Source organism: Drosophila willistoni (assembly GCF_018902025.1).
Source record: "Drosophila willistoni isolate 14030-0811.24 chromosome XR unlocalized genomic scaffold, UCI_dwil_1.1 Seg144, whole genome shotgun sequence".
Classification (NCBI taxonomy): domain Eukaryota; kingdom Metazoa; phylum Arthropoda; class Insecta; order Diptera; family Drosophilidae; genus Drosophila; species Drosophila willistoni.
The window spans coordinates 1,949,107-1,964,084 of NW_025814057.1; the positions used below are offsets into that span (position 1 = coordinate 1,949,107).

The 14,978-nt window shown below is 39.2% G+C and overlaps 4 protein-coding genes across 12 annotated transcripts in view; 1 reads left to right on the plus strand and 3 right to left on the minus strand.

The window, feature by feature from the left end:
• Positions 1-14,978, minus strand: part of LOC6638878 (GTP-binding protein Rhes) — a 72,563-nt gene that overhangs the window by 3,081 nt on the left and 54,504 nt on the right. The window lies entirely within an intron of this gene.
• On the plus strand, positions 3,351-5,568 carry LOC6638877. 3 transcript variants are annotated; one of them, XM_023181495.2, is made up of 3 exons: positions 3,351-3,807; positions 4,348-4,542; positions 4,623-5,568. In XM_023181495.2, exons 1-3 carry the CDS (start codon positions 3,378-3,380, stop codon positions 4,826-4,828), a joined length of 831 nt encoding a protein of 276 aa, XP_023037263.1. In that variant the 5' UTR covers positions 3,351-3,377; the 3' UTR covers positions 4,829-5,568. The 3 variants fall into 3 exon arrangements, with proteins under 3 accessions (XP_023037263.1, XP_023037269.1, XP_023037272.1); XM_023181501.2 differs by having other exon boundaries at positions 3,352-3,807; positions 4,598-4,644; XM_023181504.2 differs by lacking the exons at positions 4,348-4,542; positions 4,623-5,568 and adding an exon at positions 3,889-4,036 and having other exon boundaries at positions 3,355-3,807.
• LOC6638876 lies at positions 4,868-6,068 on the minus strand. The gene is made up of 5 exons (XM_015179113.3): positions 5,748-6,068; positions 5,516-5,660; positions 5,328-5,453; positions 5,107-5,256; positions 4,868-5,036 (listed from the first exon to the last, which is right to left on the minus strand). Exons 1-5 carry the CDS (start codon positions 5,894-5,896, stop codon positions 4,902-4,904), a joined length of 705 nt encoding a protein of 234 aa, XP_015034599.1. The 5' UTR covers positions 5,897-6,068; the 3' UTR covers positions 4,868-4,901.
• On the minus strand, positions 13,047-14,821 carry LOC6638875. Of its 2 annotated transcripts, none has more exons than XM_023181479.2 (4): positions 14,371-14,821; positions 14,159-14,303; positions 13,827-14,105; positions 13,047-13,766 (listed from the first exon to the last, which is right to left on the minus strand). In XM_023181479.2, the coding sequence occupies exons 1-4, from the start codon at positions 14,655-14,657 to the stop codon at positions 13,398-13,400; spliced, it is 1,080 nt and encodes a 359-aa protein (XP_023037247.1). In that variant the 5' UTR covers positions 14,658-14,821; the 3' UTR covers positions 13,047-13,397. The 2 variants fall into 2 exon arrangements, with proteins under 2 accessions (XP_023037247.1, XP_023037251.1); XM_023181483.2 differs by having other exon boundaries at positions 13,593-13,766; positions 13,823-14,105.

The following is a 14,978-nucleotide window of genomic DNA, read 5'->3' on the forward strand; positions in this document are numbered from 1 at the left end:
TTTCATATTAGTTAGGATAGATGCCAGGTACACTCAGACTTCCTTCCGAGCATTTATGGACTATGTTCAGCATCTGCACAAAAAACTTATAAAGTTTTACTCCAGAGCATTATAAAAAAGTTGCAGCAACTGCATAAAAAGAAAAACAGCAGCTCCAAGAGAGAGAGAGAGCTGAGAAACTAATGAGTGAGAAAGGAAGAGAGGGGGGATAACTTATTTTCCTTCTTTTTTTTTTTGGGAAAGGAGTGAAAAGAAGATGCATTAAGCCAGGTAATTGCTCTGGCAATGGGCAAACTCATTCCAGGCGAATAAACCACAGAATCCTCGCACACTCACACACACTCATAGAGACAGAGACACACACACACACACCACATAGCCAGAGAAAGAGAGAGCGAAACGGAGCATACAAATTTCAAAATTAGCTGCACACTGACACCATTAAAAAGGGACACCCCCAACCAGCCATCGTCTCGTCTTCACGCCCCGACCCCCCCTCAATAATGGCCATCTTTTGCAACAAATCTAATTAACTTTGTTTTAGCTGGTTACGTGCTCTCCATATACATCAGCACCACCGATGATGGTTCCGGCAAAGCCGCCAATGGCTCTTCTCATGCATAGACCATGCAACCATTTGGCAACCGAATAGAAGCAAAAGGATGGCAAGAGCAGGATGGTAGGAGTAGGGGTGGGGCTAGGGGGTAGGGGTTGGCAAGGTAGGAGGAGTGTCAAGGGCTCGGCGGTGAAATCAAACCGGAAAGTGCCTTAATCGAGTGCAGCAAGAATTTGTTATTTTTTCCCCTCACTCTCTCTTCGTCTCTTTTTTTCTCATTTTTGCAGATTTTTCAACATATTTTTGTGTGTGTTTTTCTCTCATTTCTTGCTTTTCGCCTCTGTTACTGTGTGTGTGTGTGTTTTTTTTTTTTTTTTTGAAATGCCACCGAGCAGCAGGCAGAAGGCAGCCGGCAGCAGCAAGGCAAAAGAATTCGAGCGGAAAATTTCAGCAAAAAGAAAAAGGAATTTAGCGCATAATATTACATACAGATGTGGGCGTGCCATACGCCCATTCTTACTCCCAAAAAAAAAAAAAGAAGAAGCCTTCTGCAGAAAGGGTGGCACGCTGTGGGTGGGTGGGTGGCTGGCTCGGGTTGGCTTGGTGGGTTAGTGTGATTCAGTTGAGTTTGGCTACTGCTGGGAATAAAAGCCATTTAGCTCGGCAACTACTTGTAATGTTTTCATAATTGATTTCCAGATTTCACCTCTCTCTCTCTCTCTCTCTCTCTCTCTCATTCCGCCTCCAACAACCACCAGGCACTTACATACATACGAGTTGCCTTTACACACACACCACACTTTCATATAAATGACTTTTCGCCACAGAATGAGAAGAAAAGTCATGGAAAATGCCCTGAGACAATGGCGACATTTGAAGGTATGTGAAAAATGGCGGCTGGCGGCCCTACAGAAATTACGAATACAGCAAAAATAATCAACAGAAATGACGAAGCGACTTTTTGTTTTGTGTCTCTTTTTTTCCGTTTCCCTCTCCAGGTACAAGACCCGCATTTATCCAGTTAACTGAAAGGAACCTACATAGCTAATGGGGGGCAAATCGTTGGGCTAAACAAAAACAAACTAATTAACATAAAAATCATAGGAAATTATAAAATGACAAAAGGAATTCAATTTGAAATTCAGTAAATTGAGGAAATATCACAGGAAGTCAGTCCCTAGCATTAAGCGTAATGATGATGATGATGATGATAACAAGGGGCAAACAAAAGGGATAACTAGCGGACAGTAGTGGCCACAATTAAAGTACACACATAGATGTCGGTTCCTTAGGGCCAAGTTTAGAAATGTGTAATAATTTCTTAGCAAAAAGTAAATTAATTTTTCAACAAGTTTCTTTTAAAGCTAACAAAACTTTTCATCTGAACTTTGAGTTACAACAAACTGAGAATGTTTATATTTGAATTTCCATACGGTGAAAATCCCATATAATGAACAGCCTTAAACAGTCAACGCAAAAATGCATTATTTCCCGATTCGACTGTATTCGATTTCTCTCAAGTTTAAGAAGGGAAAAGTTTGCCTTCATTTTCTCTACGGATTATCAGCTGAAACCATTTACGTTTTCCTATCAATTCGAAAAGGCAATTTTTGCTCTTCCTATAGGAAAACAAAAAAGTTTTCTACATATATGCAATCGATCAATCGCAAGTTAAGCTTCCTACGAAGCTGGAGAGGAAAATTTCAAAATTTCAATATTTATCATCTAACGAGCAGGTTGTTGCTTAGGCAAAACTGGCTTTAAAACTGCATAAGCGGATTAAATAGACATTGCAATGGCATCGCATCACTGCTCCTTAAAAGGACACCAATTCCAATTCCTTGATGGAAACTCCAATCTTCCCTACACACGTTTTTTTTTGGCGGGGAATGGATTTTGGTGAGGAGGTCGATGCTAAAGTAAAGTCTCTGTGTGTGTGCATATGACATTTTTGCTGTTGAAGTAAATATGCATACTTGTAAGTGACACTTTAGTAATGCACTTCAAATATATGTAGGTGTGAGAGAGATAGAGCGAGAGAGGGACAGTGAGCAAGAGTGAGAAAAGGAAAAAAGAGATGTCGATGCAAATGATGTCTGTAGCGAACCAATCCCCGGGCAAAAATGTGAGAGTGTGTGAGTGTGAGAGTGTGTGAGTGTGTGTGTGTGTGTGTGGGTGTGTGGGTGTGTATCCGTGTATATTCCGGGGCAAAGTCTCTGAAAGTTGTGCGGTTGTGAATACCTTCATCATACGAATTTCTCATATTTGTCGCGCATACAAATGTGCCACTTTCCGTTTCCCCCCTTTTCCCAGACCCCCCCCCCCCCCCCCCCCCCTGCGACCCCCCCTAAGCTAAAACGTCTCGTAAAATGTCAGGTGCCACTGGGTGAACTAGGTGCAATCGACACCTAATCTGGCGCTTACATCTGGGTGACACTTTGGGATCGGGGTGCAGGGACAACAAACACATGCACGCACGCACGCACACACACACACACACACACATCGACTAAAAAAAAAAACATAGACAAAACTTTGTTTTCTGCGAAATAAAAGCAAAATAATATAAAAATGTGAAACAGATAAGCACCCGCAGCCAAAAGAGACCGACCGACCCGTCCGAACGACCGCGACAATGAGCATTTTAGAGTCGAGAGAGAGAGAGAGAGAGAGAGAGAGAGGGGGAGAGATAATCGAACTCTGAGATGAGGTTATCTCAGACCAGACAGACAGCCCAGCCCAGCCCAACCCAACCCAAGCCAGCAGTACCTGCTATGAAAATAGAAGCAACAAAACAGTTTTAGTTGTACCATCAAAGTGTATGGGCATGGATCCGACTTTGACTAGCAGTGAGGACCATCTAACAGCTGGCGATGTCGATATAGCCGTGGACTACTCATTGCCAGTCGGCAACGCTTCGCCAGTGGAAGACACTGAGGCTGCTGAGGCAGCCCATCATCAGTATGCTGAGGCGTTATCCCTGTCCAGTCAACGGAACAGCAGTCATCGTCCACATTGGCAAAAGCAAAAGCATACCATTCGAAACTTTCTCAGCTTGGGGGCCATTCTGTTGGCTCTGATGCTTATTATTGGTGCCATTTATTTGCACTTAAGACAAAAACATCATCTGGGTCGCTTGTCGCATAACTATTCCAACCATCAGCAGGATTACGAGAATCAACATCATATGGATGCTGCATCAACAGAAACATATTCAACTACATTTACTGGTCGCACAGCGCCATCTGACGGTAAGTTTCTACAAATAAATGTGGATTGAATCGAAAGAAATATTTGTCTCTATCTCTATTTGTCTTTCTCTTATTTGTTAGTTCACCACCATGATACGAAATCAAATCATATAGGACACCATTTGTATAGAAAATAAGTGATTACAATTAGTCAAACTTATTATAAATATATGTATAGTAACTTTTCTAAGAGATGAGAATAAACCGTTTGGCAATTTGTTGATTGAAATCTATTTAAATCTTAGATGGAAAGAATGTGATAGGTAAATCAAAGGTCATCATTGTGTATATGCTTAGTTTATAAGTATTCTCATCAGCATTTGAAATTGGCTAAAATTATCCCTGTTGTCCTTCAAATATTGTAATTTTTGTTTGTCCTTGAAACAAAACCCTAAACCTAAAATTGGCCAGACAAATTTAAACCCTTTAACATGTTTTTGTTTTTTGTTTCTTCTCTCATTTTTTTTTTTTGGTCTTTATTTTGATTTACTGCCCAACCATTGGAAAACCAAAAAAAAAACAAACCTTTTGTCTGTTTAGCTGCCCAGATTACAAAGACAACTGATAAATCACAGAGCCAGCAACCCGATGATGAATGTCTGGCCTGTATTGCATTGGTAGCCACTGGGAATAAGCCGGCCAAATGCAGCGGCGAGTTGAATTGTGGCATCTATCGGATATCTCATTGGTATTGGCAGGATGCACAGCAACGATTGCCAGAGCCTCTCACACTGGGTAACACATACGCACACACACACACACACACACAGAGAGAGAGTACATAATCCAGCCTTTCACTTGATCCCCTTTTTCAGATTATGAGCATTGCGTCGTTGAGGACAAATGTGCCGAGAGGATTGTTCGCAGCTATGTGGAACGTTATGCCCGCGATTGCAATCTCGATGGTTTAATTGAATGCCGAGATCATGTAATGCTACACCTCCTGGGACCCACTGGATGCCTGAATCCCAATCGACATTGGTCAATCTACCAAGAGCGGCTACAAATGTGTAAAGGATAGGACACGCAGAGAGACACAGAAAGAAAGAGACAGAAACGATTACATTTTATTCCATCTCATTTTTTATTGCATGTCACTGCCAGTAAAGAGTTAACATAAACAAGGCCAAAAAGTCATGGTACAATAACAAAGAGGCGTACTTGTCATCTCCTAGCCCAGCCTGGACACGGCCATCGCCGGCAATGCATTGCACATGATACATGAGGAACTGCAAGTGAAGGATATGTGTAAGTGAATGAAGGGGGGTCGGAGTGGCGGTGTGGGACAACAATGCTTACAGACAACACCAAGCTGGCTATTATGGCTATATAGAAATAGATGGGCCATGTCGTTTTCAGTGCTACATAGTACATGATGGCATAGATGCTCAGTAGGAAAACGGAGCAAGCCACCATGAAAAAGAAATTTACACTATCCGTGATATCAAACTGTTGGAGAGGGAGAGACACGAGGCGAGTTATTGCATTGCATTGTGTGTTCCGGAAGGAATCAAACTCACCGGCATGAATGTACCCAAAACGCACAGAATAATAACCACGACCATAACTCCAAGAATACCAACTAATAAATGCAAAGCCGACGAGTTTACGACTAACACCAAAACTGCTAAATTCAGACATTCCACCTAAGGAGAGCGTTATGTTATGTTAGAAATATCATTCTCAGGAATTGCTTATATATACTTACAATCAGGACTATGACCACGCAACTTATACATGGTATTTCGCTGACCTGATCGGTCAAAGCATACAGTATGAACAGAAAAACGCTTATGATGAAAAGTAAAATAAATGTTGAAGCATGTTCCTTTATCAAATCGACCAAGGTTGACCTAAGAGGGAAAAATGATGAGGATGATTACCAAAACGAATGTCCTTTTGTCCTTATAGGTTTATAGGGTTTCAGTAGTTATGCTTACTGCAAAAGAGTCACGGCCAGCAGCCAATGGACAATGCCAATTACGACACAAATCAGAAATTGCGTATAAACCTTGATCACGAATTGCCTACGGAGTGCGGGGGACTCCGACTCCTCAATGGCTTCATTTGATAGACGCTTTTCGAACATTGCAAATCAATATTAATAACTATACTTTTTTATTTTCACTAAATTTTATAATTTTGTTATCATCGGTATGGTGTACGATGCTGAAGTGAATAACCTCGACAGATGTGATTTAAAACGTTAACAATTTTGCCTTTTTCTAGCACAAACAGAAAACACAGAGCACGATGTGAAACATCAATTTCGAAATGAAATTAACTGAGTGGAAAGTGCCGAAATATTCGATACCCTGAGATGTGAAGTAAAATTCTATGAAAATGTAATTCATGGGAAATTTTGGAAAATACAATTAGAATTCTGCCTAAATTTCGATCAAAGAGAACAAAGTCAGTCTATATAGTTTGTTTGTTATTCATTCCCTAGATCCCTAGGGGACGTTGATATCCTTCTAATGGATATTCCTCAATTTAGCAAGGATACAAAATCTTCTAACAATTGAACTCGACGGACAAAAACTTTATAATTTGGGCCACATTGCTCACTAATTGAACATGGCAAGTGGGTAATAATTAAAACTTTTCTATAAGCGTAGAGAGAAAACAACAAAAGCAAACAAAATACATACACACATCTATAAGTAGGTATGTATGTATGTATGTATGTATGTGGGTGTGTGTGTGTGTAGGAAGAGACAGAAAAGTTTTGAAGCAAGTTTTAAATGATTTAGCAAGGCGGGTGAAGCAAGAAAATAGCGAACGCTGAAGGATGAGGCAGAAGTGGGCGACAGGACGAAATGAGTCAGACTAGGACTAATTGCTGCCATGTCACATTAAGCAAACGAAAGAAAAAAAATGCGAATGCGTAAAATGTCTATATTTATGTATGTATATGTATATATTGTATTTATGTATTGGAAATTGCAATTTAATTGCATTAAAATTTGGTTGTCGGCTTTTAGGCTAAAAGCTCGAACCGAAGCAAACTTTTCATAAAACATAATTCAATTTGTTATTGAAAATGTTCATGGTGAAACTGTATTTTCATATTTCAATACCAAAGTTGACTGACTGACTGACTGACTAACTGACTAACTGAATGGCTATGCTCAAGTTTGCTTTGGTTTTTAGACATTTGGCGTCATTCTAATCATTCGATTGCATGACAAGTGTATATAAGTTGATTCAATCAAATAAGCAAATAATCCAAAAGGGAGAAGGAGTCAGACACACACACACACACACACAGAGTGGGGGAGCGTGAGGTGGAGATAACATAAACCAAACAGAAATTCTTGAAATGAAGAGCCAAAGTTGTAGGTTTTAGGAAAAGGTGGATAAACAATAATAAAGGTTCCATAGTCAAGGTCTGGCATATACTATATCTATATATTGTATATAAATATATTCATTATTACTGCAATTGAAGTGAATTTATTTATGTATTGTATTGTATTGTTGTATTGTGTTTAATATTGTTTGATTGTACAATTGATTGATTGATAAATGAATGGCTTCGAACCACAATGTGACAGAGTTTCGTTTTGCACATTTAAAAAACAATTACGAAAATGCGACGAATAAAACAAAAAAGAAATGGAAAATTCTTCTTCTGTACTACTATTTTTCATTTGTGTTTCTCCCACTCTCTCTCTCTCTCTCCCTCCCTCTTTCGCTTGCTCTCTGTCCATCTCTCTGTCTTGTCAAAGGTGTCAAAGGCAAAAGGGTGTCAAGAGACGAAACGGGGCAAAGCGGGGCGGATAGTCAAGTGCAAATTGATTGCTTTATTGATGGAATTTTTATAGTGCGCACAGTGTGTGCAGTCGGGCACAAAGTTTTTGGCACATTGAAACAAAGAGAGAAAGAAAAAGTTTTACTTGCATTTCGGATTAGTTAAAACTGAGTCAGTTTTGAGTCTGGGGCCCAAAAAAACAAAAAAAAAAAATAAAAAACTCTTCCCTATTCTAAATGCAATCCAACCTGGTGCTCAACTTTTGCATGTGCATGAATTTTTAGCACTTTACGGGACCAACTTTGTTTGCATTGCTAAGGTAAAATGTCACAGAGAAGCTAAAAGTGAGAGAGAGAGAGAGAGAGATGTATATACATACACACACACTCACAAGAAAGTGTAGGAAAGGGAAAGGAAAGAAATTATAGCATACTTTTTGACTGGCAAATGCTAACAGCATTTTGTAAAATGAAATTTACATGGATAAAGGCAAACTGAGCAAGGACAACGACAAACTTCAAAAGGGTTTTTTAGCTGCTCGTCCTGCTCATCTTTTGCTGTTGTTGCTGTTGCTCCTCTTGCTGCTCTTGCTGCTGCTGCTGTCATAAATCGCCCCAAAACAATCAAAAAGTGTGCCACATAATTAAGTGTACATCAGAGATTAGCCAGGATCAGGGGAGACATTCACAGCGAGTTTCTGAGAACATTGTATTCCAACAAGCCATTCGACTTGCTTTTCACCCCTTAAACTTACACTTTGTTACACTTTGCAGTGTTGGGTTACAGAGCAAAATTAATTACTTAACACGAAACCTTATCTCAGAAGGCAATTCCATAAGATTAAGGACACCGAAAAGCAGACGATTTCCATAATAAAACTACTTGCCAAACAAATATTTTGAAGTTTTAAATGAATTCACATACATATATATACACAAAGCTGCGGACACTGTTTAAGCTGCTTAAGGATCTAAAATTTACTTCAAACACGGCTTCTTAATTTTATTTACCCATTAGTACAAAGTAACATAAAATACTTTTAATAAAAACAAACAAATAAACCATAGACAATTGGAAAAGGATATGTGAAAGCAATATTTTGTGGTTTGCAGATAAATGTTTCTTAATTTATTTTGCATTTTCCTTTTCCTTTGAATTCTCAATTTTAATCTAAGGAAATTCTTTGTGGAAAAATTCTTGCCACATAAGCGCAAAATGTGCAACATGTAAAATGAAAAGAAAATTTACAAATGTAATAGAAGAAGAGGAAAAAAGAGAAAAGCATTTTAATAATGATTTTCCCCAATTTGCTGTCCTATGTTGGCCTTGATATGCCCAGCCATTAAATGTTAAGGGGTATATATGAAAAGCCTTGCCTAACCATTTGTCCCTTAGGGCCAGTTTCCAAGAGTCTCTTGGCCAGGCGGCAGACGTTTTATGCGCATATTTAAATAGACATTTCTGTGGCCAAATAGGACTTTAATGTCTCCGTTATGGCCAACAGCTAAAAAGCTAAAAACTGAGAGACAGAATGCCAGGACTGCCAAGAACTGTCGACAGTCGACAGTCGACAGTCAACTGAGAGAATGCGTTGTTGGTCTGAGGTCTGAGGTGCTTCATTAATTTTATGGCCACTCTGTGTCTTTTAGCCCGTTGTGTCTTTACGCTTTGAAGTTTCGCTACAAAAGTTTTGATTGTCTAGCCGACACACACACACACACACACACACAAATACATATGCACACGCAACATGCCACGCATGCCGCATGCCACACACATGTGAGTTGAATGTGTATGTGTGTGTGTGTGCGAGTGAGCCAACTCAAGTGGTTAAACGTAAAACTTTTTTAATTAGAGTTGTTTGTGTGGGCAGCGGCCAACAACAACAAAAACAACAACAACAACAATTCTTTTCTTATTTCATGCAATTTTTTCCTTATTTTTTTGTTGCCTGTAATCTTGGCCAAATAGTTTGCGAGAAAATCTCATAAAATTGGCAACAGCCGCCAAATAAAATTCATGACGGCAAAACGACAAAAAAAAAAAAAGAGAGAAGCAAAAAAACCTTTGTAATAAAAATGTCACAGCCAACACAAAAGCCAACACAGTTGCTGCCAACAGTGGACAGGGGTTGGGTGGGGTATGGGGTGACGGGAGGCTGTGCCCAGGAAAACTGTCATCACCATTTTCACTTGACAATGACAATGCGGCAAGGCGAGACGCATAAATTTGCCCAAGCAAATCTTTTGTGTTGCCAAATTCAAATTTTTTCACCAAAAAAAAAAAAACACCAGAAACTGTTGGCCCGCCCGCTCTTTCATTTCTTTATTTAATTTCATTTAACTATTAACCAAAAATAAAAAGGCTTTGCCCCTTGATTAGAGCCACAAAAAACAAATCAACCTTCCTTGCCTGCCGACGTCGCTGCGGCTGCTGCTTCATTTAAATCTAATTTGAATTTGCCGCCAAAAAAAAAAAAAGAACAACAGAAACATTTGCTCATCTTTTTTTCCCCTTAATAATGAAAATGTTTCCCAGGACTCTTGATGGTTACAGGGGAAGTAGGGGGAATGCCTCTGAGTGGGGGTGGTGGTGCGCTTTGTGGCTGGCGGCTGGAGGCTGCTGGTGACGGCTGGCTGTAGGCAGGATATGTAACTGTTTGTTGCTGTGGTGTTTTCTCTGTGTTTTCTCTGTGTTTTTCTGAGCTGTCAATGTGATTTTGTCAAGGCAATCATCGAGACAAGCACAGCGCAAAATACGTTTTTCCTGTTTTTCCTTCATCACTCTGCCACCCACCCTCCACCCTTTTTCCTTCTCTCTCTCTCTCTCTCTCTCTCTCTGCAGTGTTCTTTCCGTTTCGGTTGTCGTTTTTTATACTTCCTTTATTTTGGTTCTTTTTTTTTTGTTTCCTTCACCCATTTTTTGTTTGGCTCGCGTACATTGAACAGCCCATATACACCCAATATACATAGCATCTGTGTAATATAGATGGCCCTATCTGGAGGGGCAGAGTGCCAGGCCAGGCCTGTTTGACTGCCGCCTGCTTGGCGTATCAATGAAGAAATCGCCTTTATTGCACATTTTCCAATTCTGCACAATGCGGCGTATGCGTAATATGGCCATCACGCATCAGCTAAGAGCAACAGCAACAGCGCCAACGCCAACGCCAGCAGCAGAGCATTACAGTGGAAAATGAGTTTGCAGCTACAAAGTGGAAAATCAAATCCCATCATTTTCAATATGCTAAATGAATTTTTGCCTTTGCCTTTTCTTTCATTCTCTTTTTTTTGGCACAACAATCAAACAGAACAGAACAGATGGGCTAAGATAAGCTCATTTAGCTCTAATTTTGGAATAGACAATGAAAACTTAAGAGCCAATAACAATTCATTTTGTCATAAATGTGTTATTAGGCAACTAATATAACTTCATTTAGGTCATTAACTTGGGATATTTGCTCATATTAGAGGATACTTCAAGTTCAACATGATTGCGGGATTACCCTTTCCGTCTCACATTTTCCTTCCTCTCTCTTCCGCTCTCTGTCTATCTTCACGATACACGTTGAATGGGGACAATGAAATTATAGAGAATCACATTAAAACAAGTGAAATCAAATGAAACTTTTGAAAGGGTATTGGCTAAATGTCATAGGTCCTGTCTGACCTTTATGGGTATTTCTTTTCCATTGAAAAAGTCGGACAACTATAAGACAAACAATTTTCATGTTGTGTCGTGAGCTTTGGCCGCCTTTTTTTGTATTTTGGTCAGGTCGCATTTATGTTGTATACATTAATTATGGCTATTTGCTTTGACCATTTACTACGAGACGGCAGAGAGAGAGAGAGAGATCGAGATAGAGAGAGAGATGGGTGGTTGGGTGAATAGCTACTGTTCCTATTCCTGTCAATTATGTGCACGAAATGGCTTATTATTGGGCTGCATAAATATACGCACATACATATATATATATATAGGTATATATGTAGGTATATAAAAAAAAAAGATATGGGCCAGGCCAAATGGTGCTTGGCCGCTTTCATTCGTCGTTTTCATTTTCAGGCCTAAAAGCACCATCAACATTTTTGGTAAACAAAAATATGTCATGTTTACTCAGTGAGTAGTCTTCGTTTTGTTGTTTCAGTTGCTGTTTTTGCTACTTTTTTCATGGGGAGAGTCGCCAGAGTTGAGTGGCGAGCGGGGGGAAAGGGGGGGACTACCCGTGGTCCAGTGGTTGTCATTTCGATATGGTCCAGCAAATGGATGATGGATGTTATTATAATGTTGTTCTCCTCAGTCGCGAGAGAATGAGCATGAGAATGAGAGAATGAGAGGTGGCTTAGCCAGATGCCGTGACATTCGCACCACAGAAAAGCTTGACCCAAAAACTGAAGATGTTCAAGCCAAAAACTGGCGAAATGGCAGGCGGCAAGCCACAAATTGTTTCTGCCCGAGTTCATAAGCTGCTTAAAAAACAAAAAAAAACAAAAAACAACGAAAAAATTAACCAACATACACAACACATACATACATATAAATGATAAACCAGACGACAGAAAAGTTAAAACAATTCATATACAAATGCATATAGAAGGAAAGTGCGTTCGCTGGTAGTTTTTTTTTTTTTTTTCTATCGACTTAACCCGCTCTGGGTAATTATACTAATTGGTGGCAAAAGAGCTCAAGACTTAAAACAGAATGCCATAATTTATGGTCCATCCTTGGGGACTGCTGCTTTGTGTTTGTGCAGATGATGCTGCTAACGATGATGATGATGATGATGATGATGATGATGATATACCAAATGAATGGTTAAAAAGTATGGAACAGAGATAATGCCTCAATGCCAGTCACACTTTAATTTGCCCAATGCACTTAACAATGCACTCGTAAAGTTTGAAAGGACTCCACAAGAAGGACTTCCCATTTGCACTCTCTTCTCCTTTCGGCAAAAAAAGTGTTTGTAAGGAATTCACTTTTGCCAGCAGTTTCTGTGTTAAACTTTTCAATTTTACACTAATTAGCCATCACTTGATGAAACACTTTTAGCCTAATTAACTGCAGATTGTAGATAGATGTTTGGCACTTTTAGACTCTGCAGAGTTTTTGAACTCTATCGATGATTTATTATGTTATCCTATCGTCAGTTCTATTAAATTTTTGGCGAGTCCTTTGCTTCTTTTATTCTGCTATCAATCTAAATTCAATTTATTCCCATACCAAAGAGCTTCTTTTTATTCTACTTGTCACGTAGTTAGCTGTTGTTATTATATTAGTTTTGCTTGTTTTAGTCGACGCGACTGCGCCCTTTGGTCAAAGAGAAAACCTTTTTGGACTGTCCATTAACTGTGTATACTGTGTATATATATATATTTTTAGAAAACAACAGTATCCAGAATGAACGAATATAAACATAAAAACTAACCTTAGCTTTGCCGAAGTTTTTATACCCTAAACTGTGTCCCAATATGTAAGCTATACTCTCTTTCCGAAGAGCCGAAAATGTATTTTTCTCAGGGCCATGGCATAGGGTAGAGCTAGTTTATATTGTCTACAATTTAAGTTCTAGTTGTCCAAGCTCATTAAAATTCGGAACTATAATATCTTAATCTATTCAAATACTAAATTTAGCTAGTAGCTTTTAAATTGCGAGATAAACTTGGCTCTATTGATTCGGATTCTCATGCTGATCAAGAACATATACAAACGTCTCCTTCTCTACTTTTTGTAATACCCTCTGCGAGGGTATAAAAACACATTGAAATTATATGGTTAGCAGTATTTATAATACAGGTAGTAACAATGGCAGGAATAGTGGTAGTGGTGTCTAGTGCGGTTAGCCATCCATTTTGTTGCTGTTGTAACCACTGTCACCACCACCTCCATTGCCACCGTTATCACTACTTCCATCATCATCTGCACCACGTTGTTGAATGTCTTGGTCACCAATTTCATCGTCATTATACTCATCATTATCCCCATTGTCGTCGTCGGCATTATCATCATCAACAGAAGTATTGTCATTAGTTGGTAAATTTCGATATTCCCCTTTACTTGAATTTAATTGCGGCCAAATTCCATAAGCAAAGAGCATGAAAATTAGACAGAAAAAGGAAAAAAGTACAATCACAGCGAAGAGACCATCGGTGGCATTTATTTCGGCATAACGCCCACCTCTGATCAACTGGGCATGGTACATCACAAACTGTAAAATGATACAAATTAACTTTTACACCGATTACTATTAGTTTTTCCACTTACTAACCGTAAATACTATGCACAAGATTAAAAACGCAAAAGCAAAATAATAGCCATCCCATTTTGGATTTGTCACATAGACGACTATCATCATTTGGCTTAGTATAAAGAACAGGGCACTGGCCAGAAACAGTCCAGCCGCATTGGCAGTGAGATCACAAGGCATAAAGGAGCCAATCAATAGGAAAATTATGATCATCAGCATACTGAGCAGAAAGTATGCCAGCAAGGCCATAGGCTCCCAATACGCGGCCAGAGTACCAATGCCAATCACCATGAGTTCAATCTAAAGAAATCAAATCAAAAGTGTTCTAGCATAGTGTAGCATAGTTTACCCACAGTAAAAATCAATAGGATCCAATTGAATACCGGCATATAGCGAACTTCTTGGATCAGCATGAATATCGCTAACAATATTGCACATATCAAAAAGCAAGTGACGCTCACCCAATATTGTTTTCTGAATAAACGTTGCATGGGCTCGCTGCATTTGGAGAGAAGAAGAAGTTAAATGGAATTTGCGAGATACATTTCGATTTGGTTTAACTTACTACAAGGAAATCATTTCCCATTGCAACAGGGCCAACAACAGTATGATTAAAGTTATCAAATAGATCATTAGTATAAAGAATGATCTGGAGGATCGATTATCTCCATATGGAGCAAATCGTAGCATGGTTGGTCGTGGCACTATAATCGGTTTAAACCTAGATGGCCGAGTCATATATGGTCCCACTATAAGAGGTTTAAAAGGGCCAGTTGCACTATCGTTTAATCGGGTTTTTGAATTTATTGTTGAACGCGCACCCGAACGAGAACTATGTCTTTGAGCTGCCATGTTAAATCATTTGACTAAAACGGTTTTTATTTCTTTACACGACAAATTTTACACTTGCTCCAAAAGAAAAAGAACAAAAAAATACAAAAAATAAATTACGAAAAAAATGTATTCATAAACCTGACACAACCAACATTTGTCACTTTACTGCCCTTACTAGAGAAAGATAGAGAGAGAGAGAGAGTCAAAGTCAGATTTCTCTCAGGCAAAATGCCAAACCCACAAATCTACAATAAGTAATCATTGAAATTGCTACATAAATTCATCAACAATGGAGCCCCAAAAGGTGGTCGGGACGAGGGCGGTATCAGAGCAAAGATA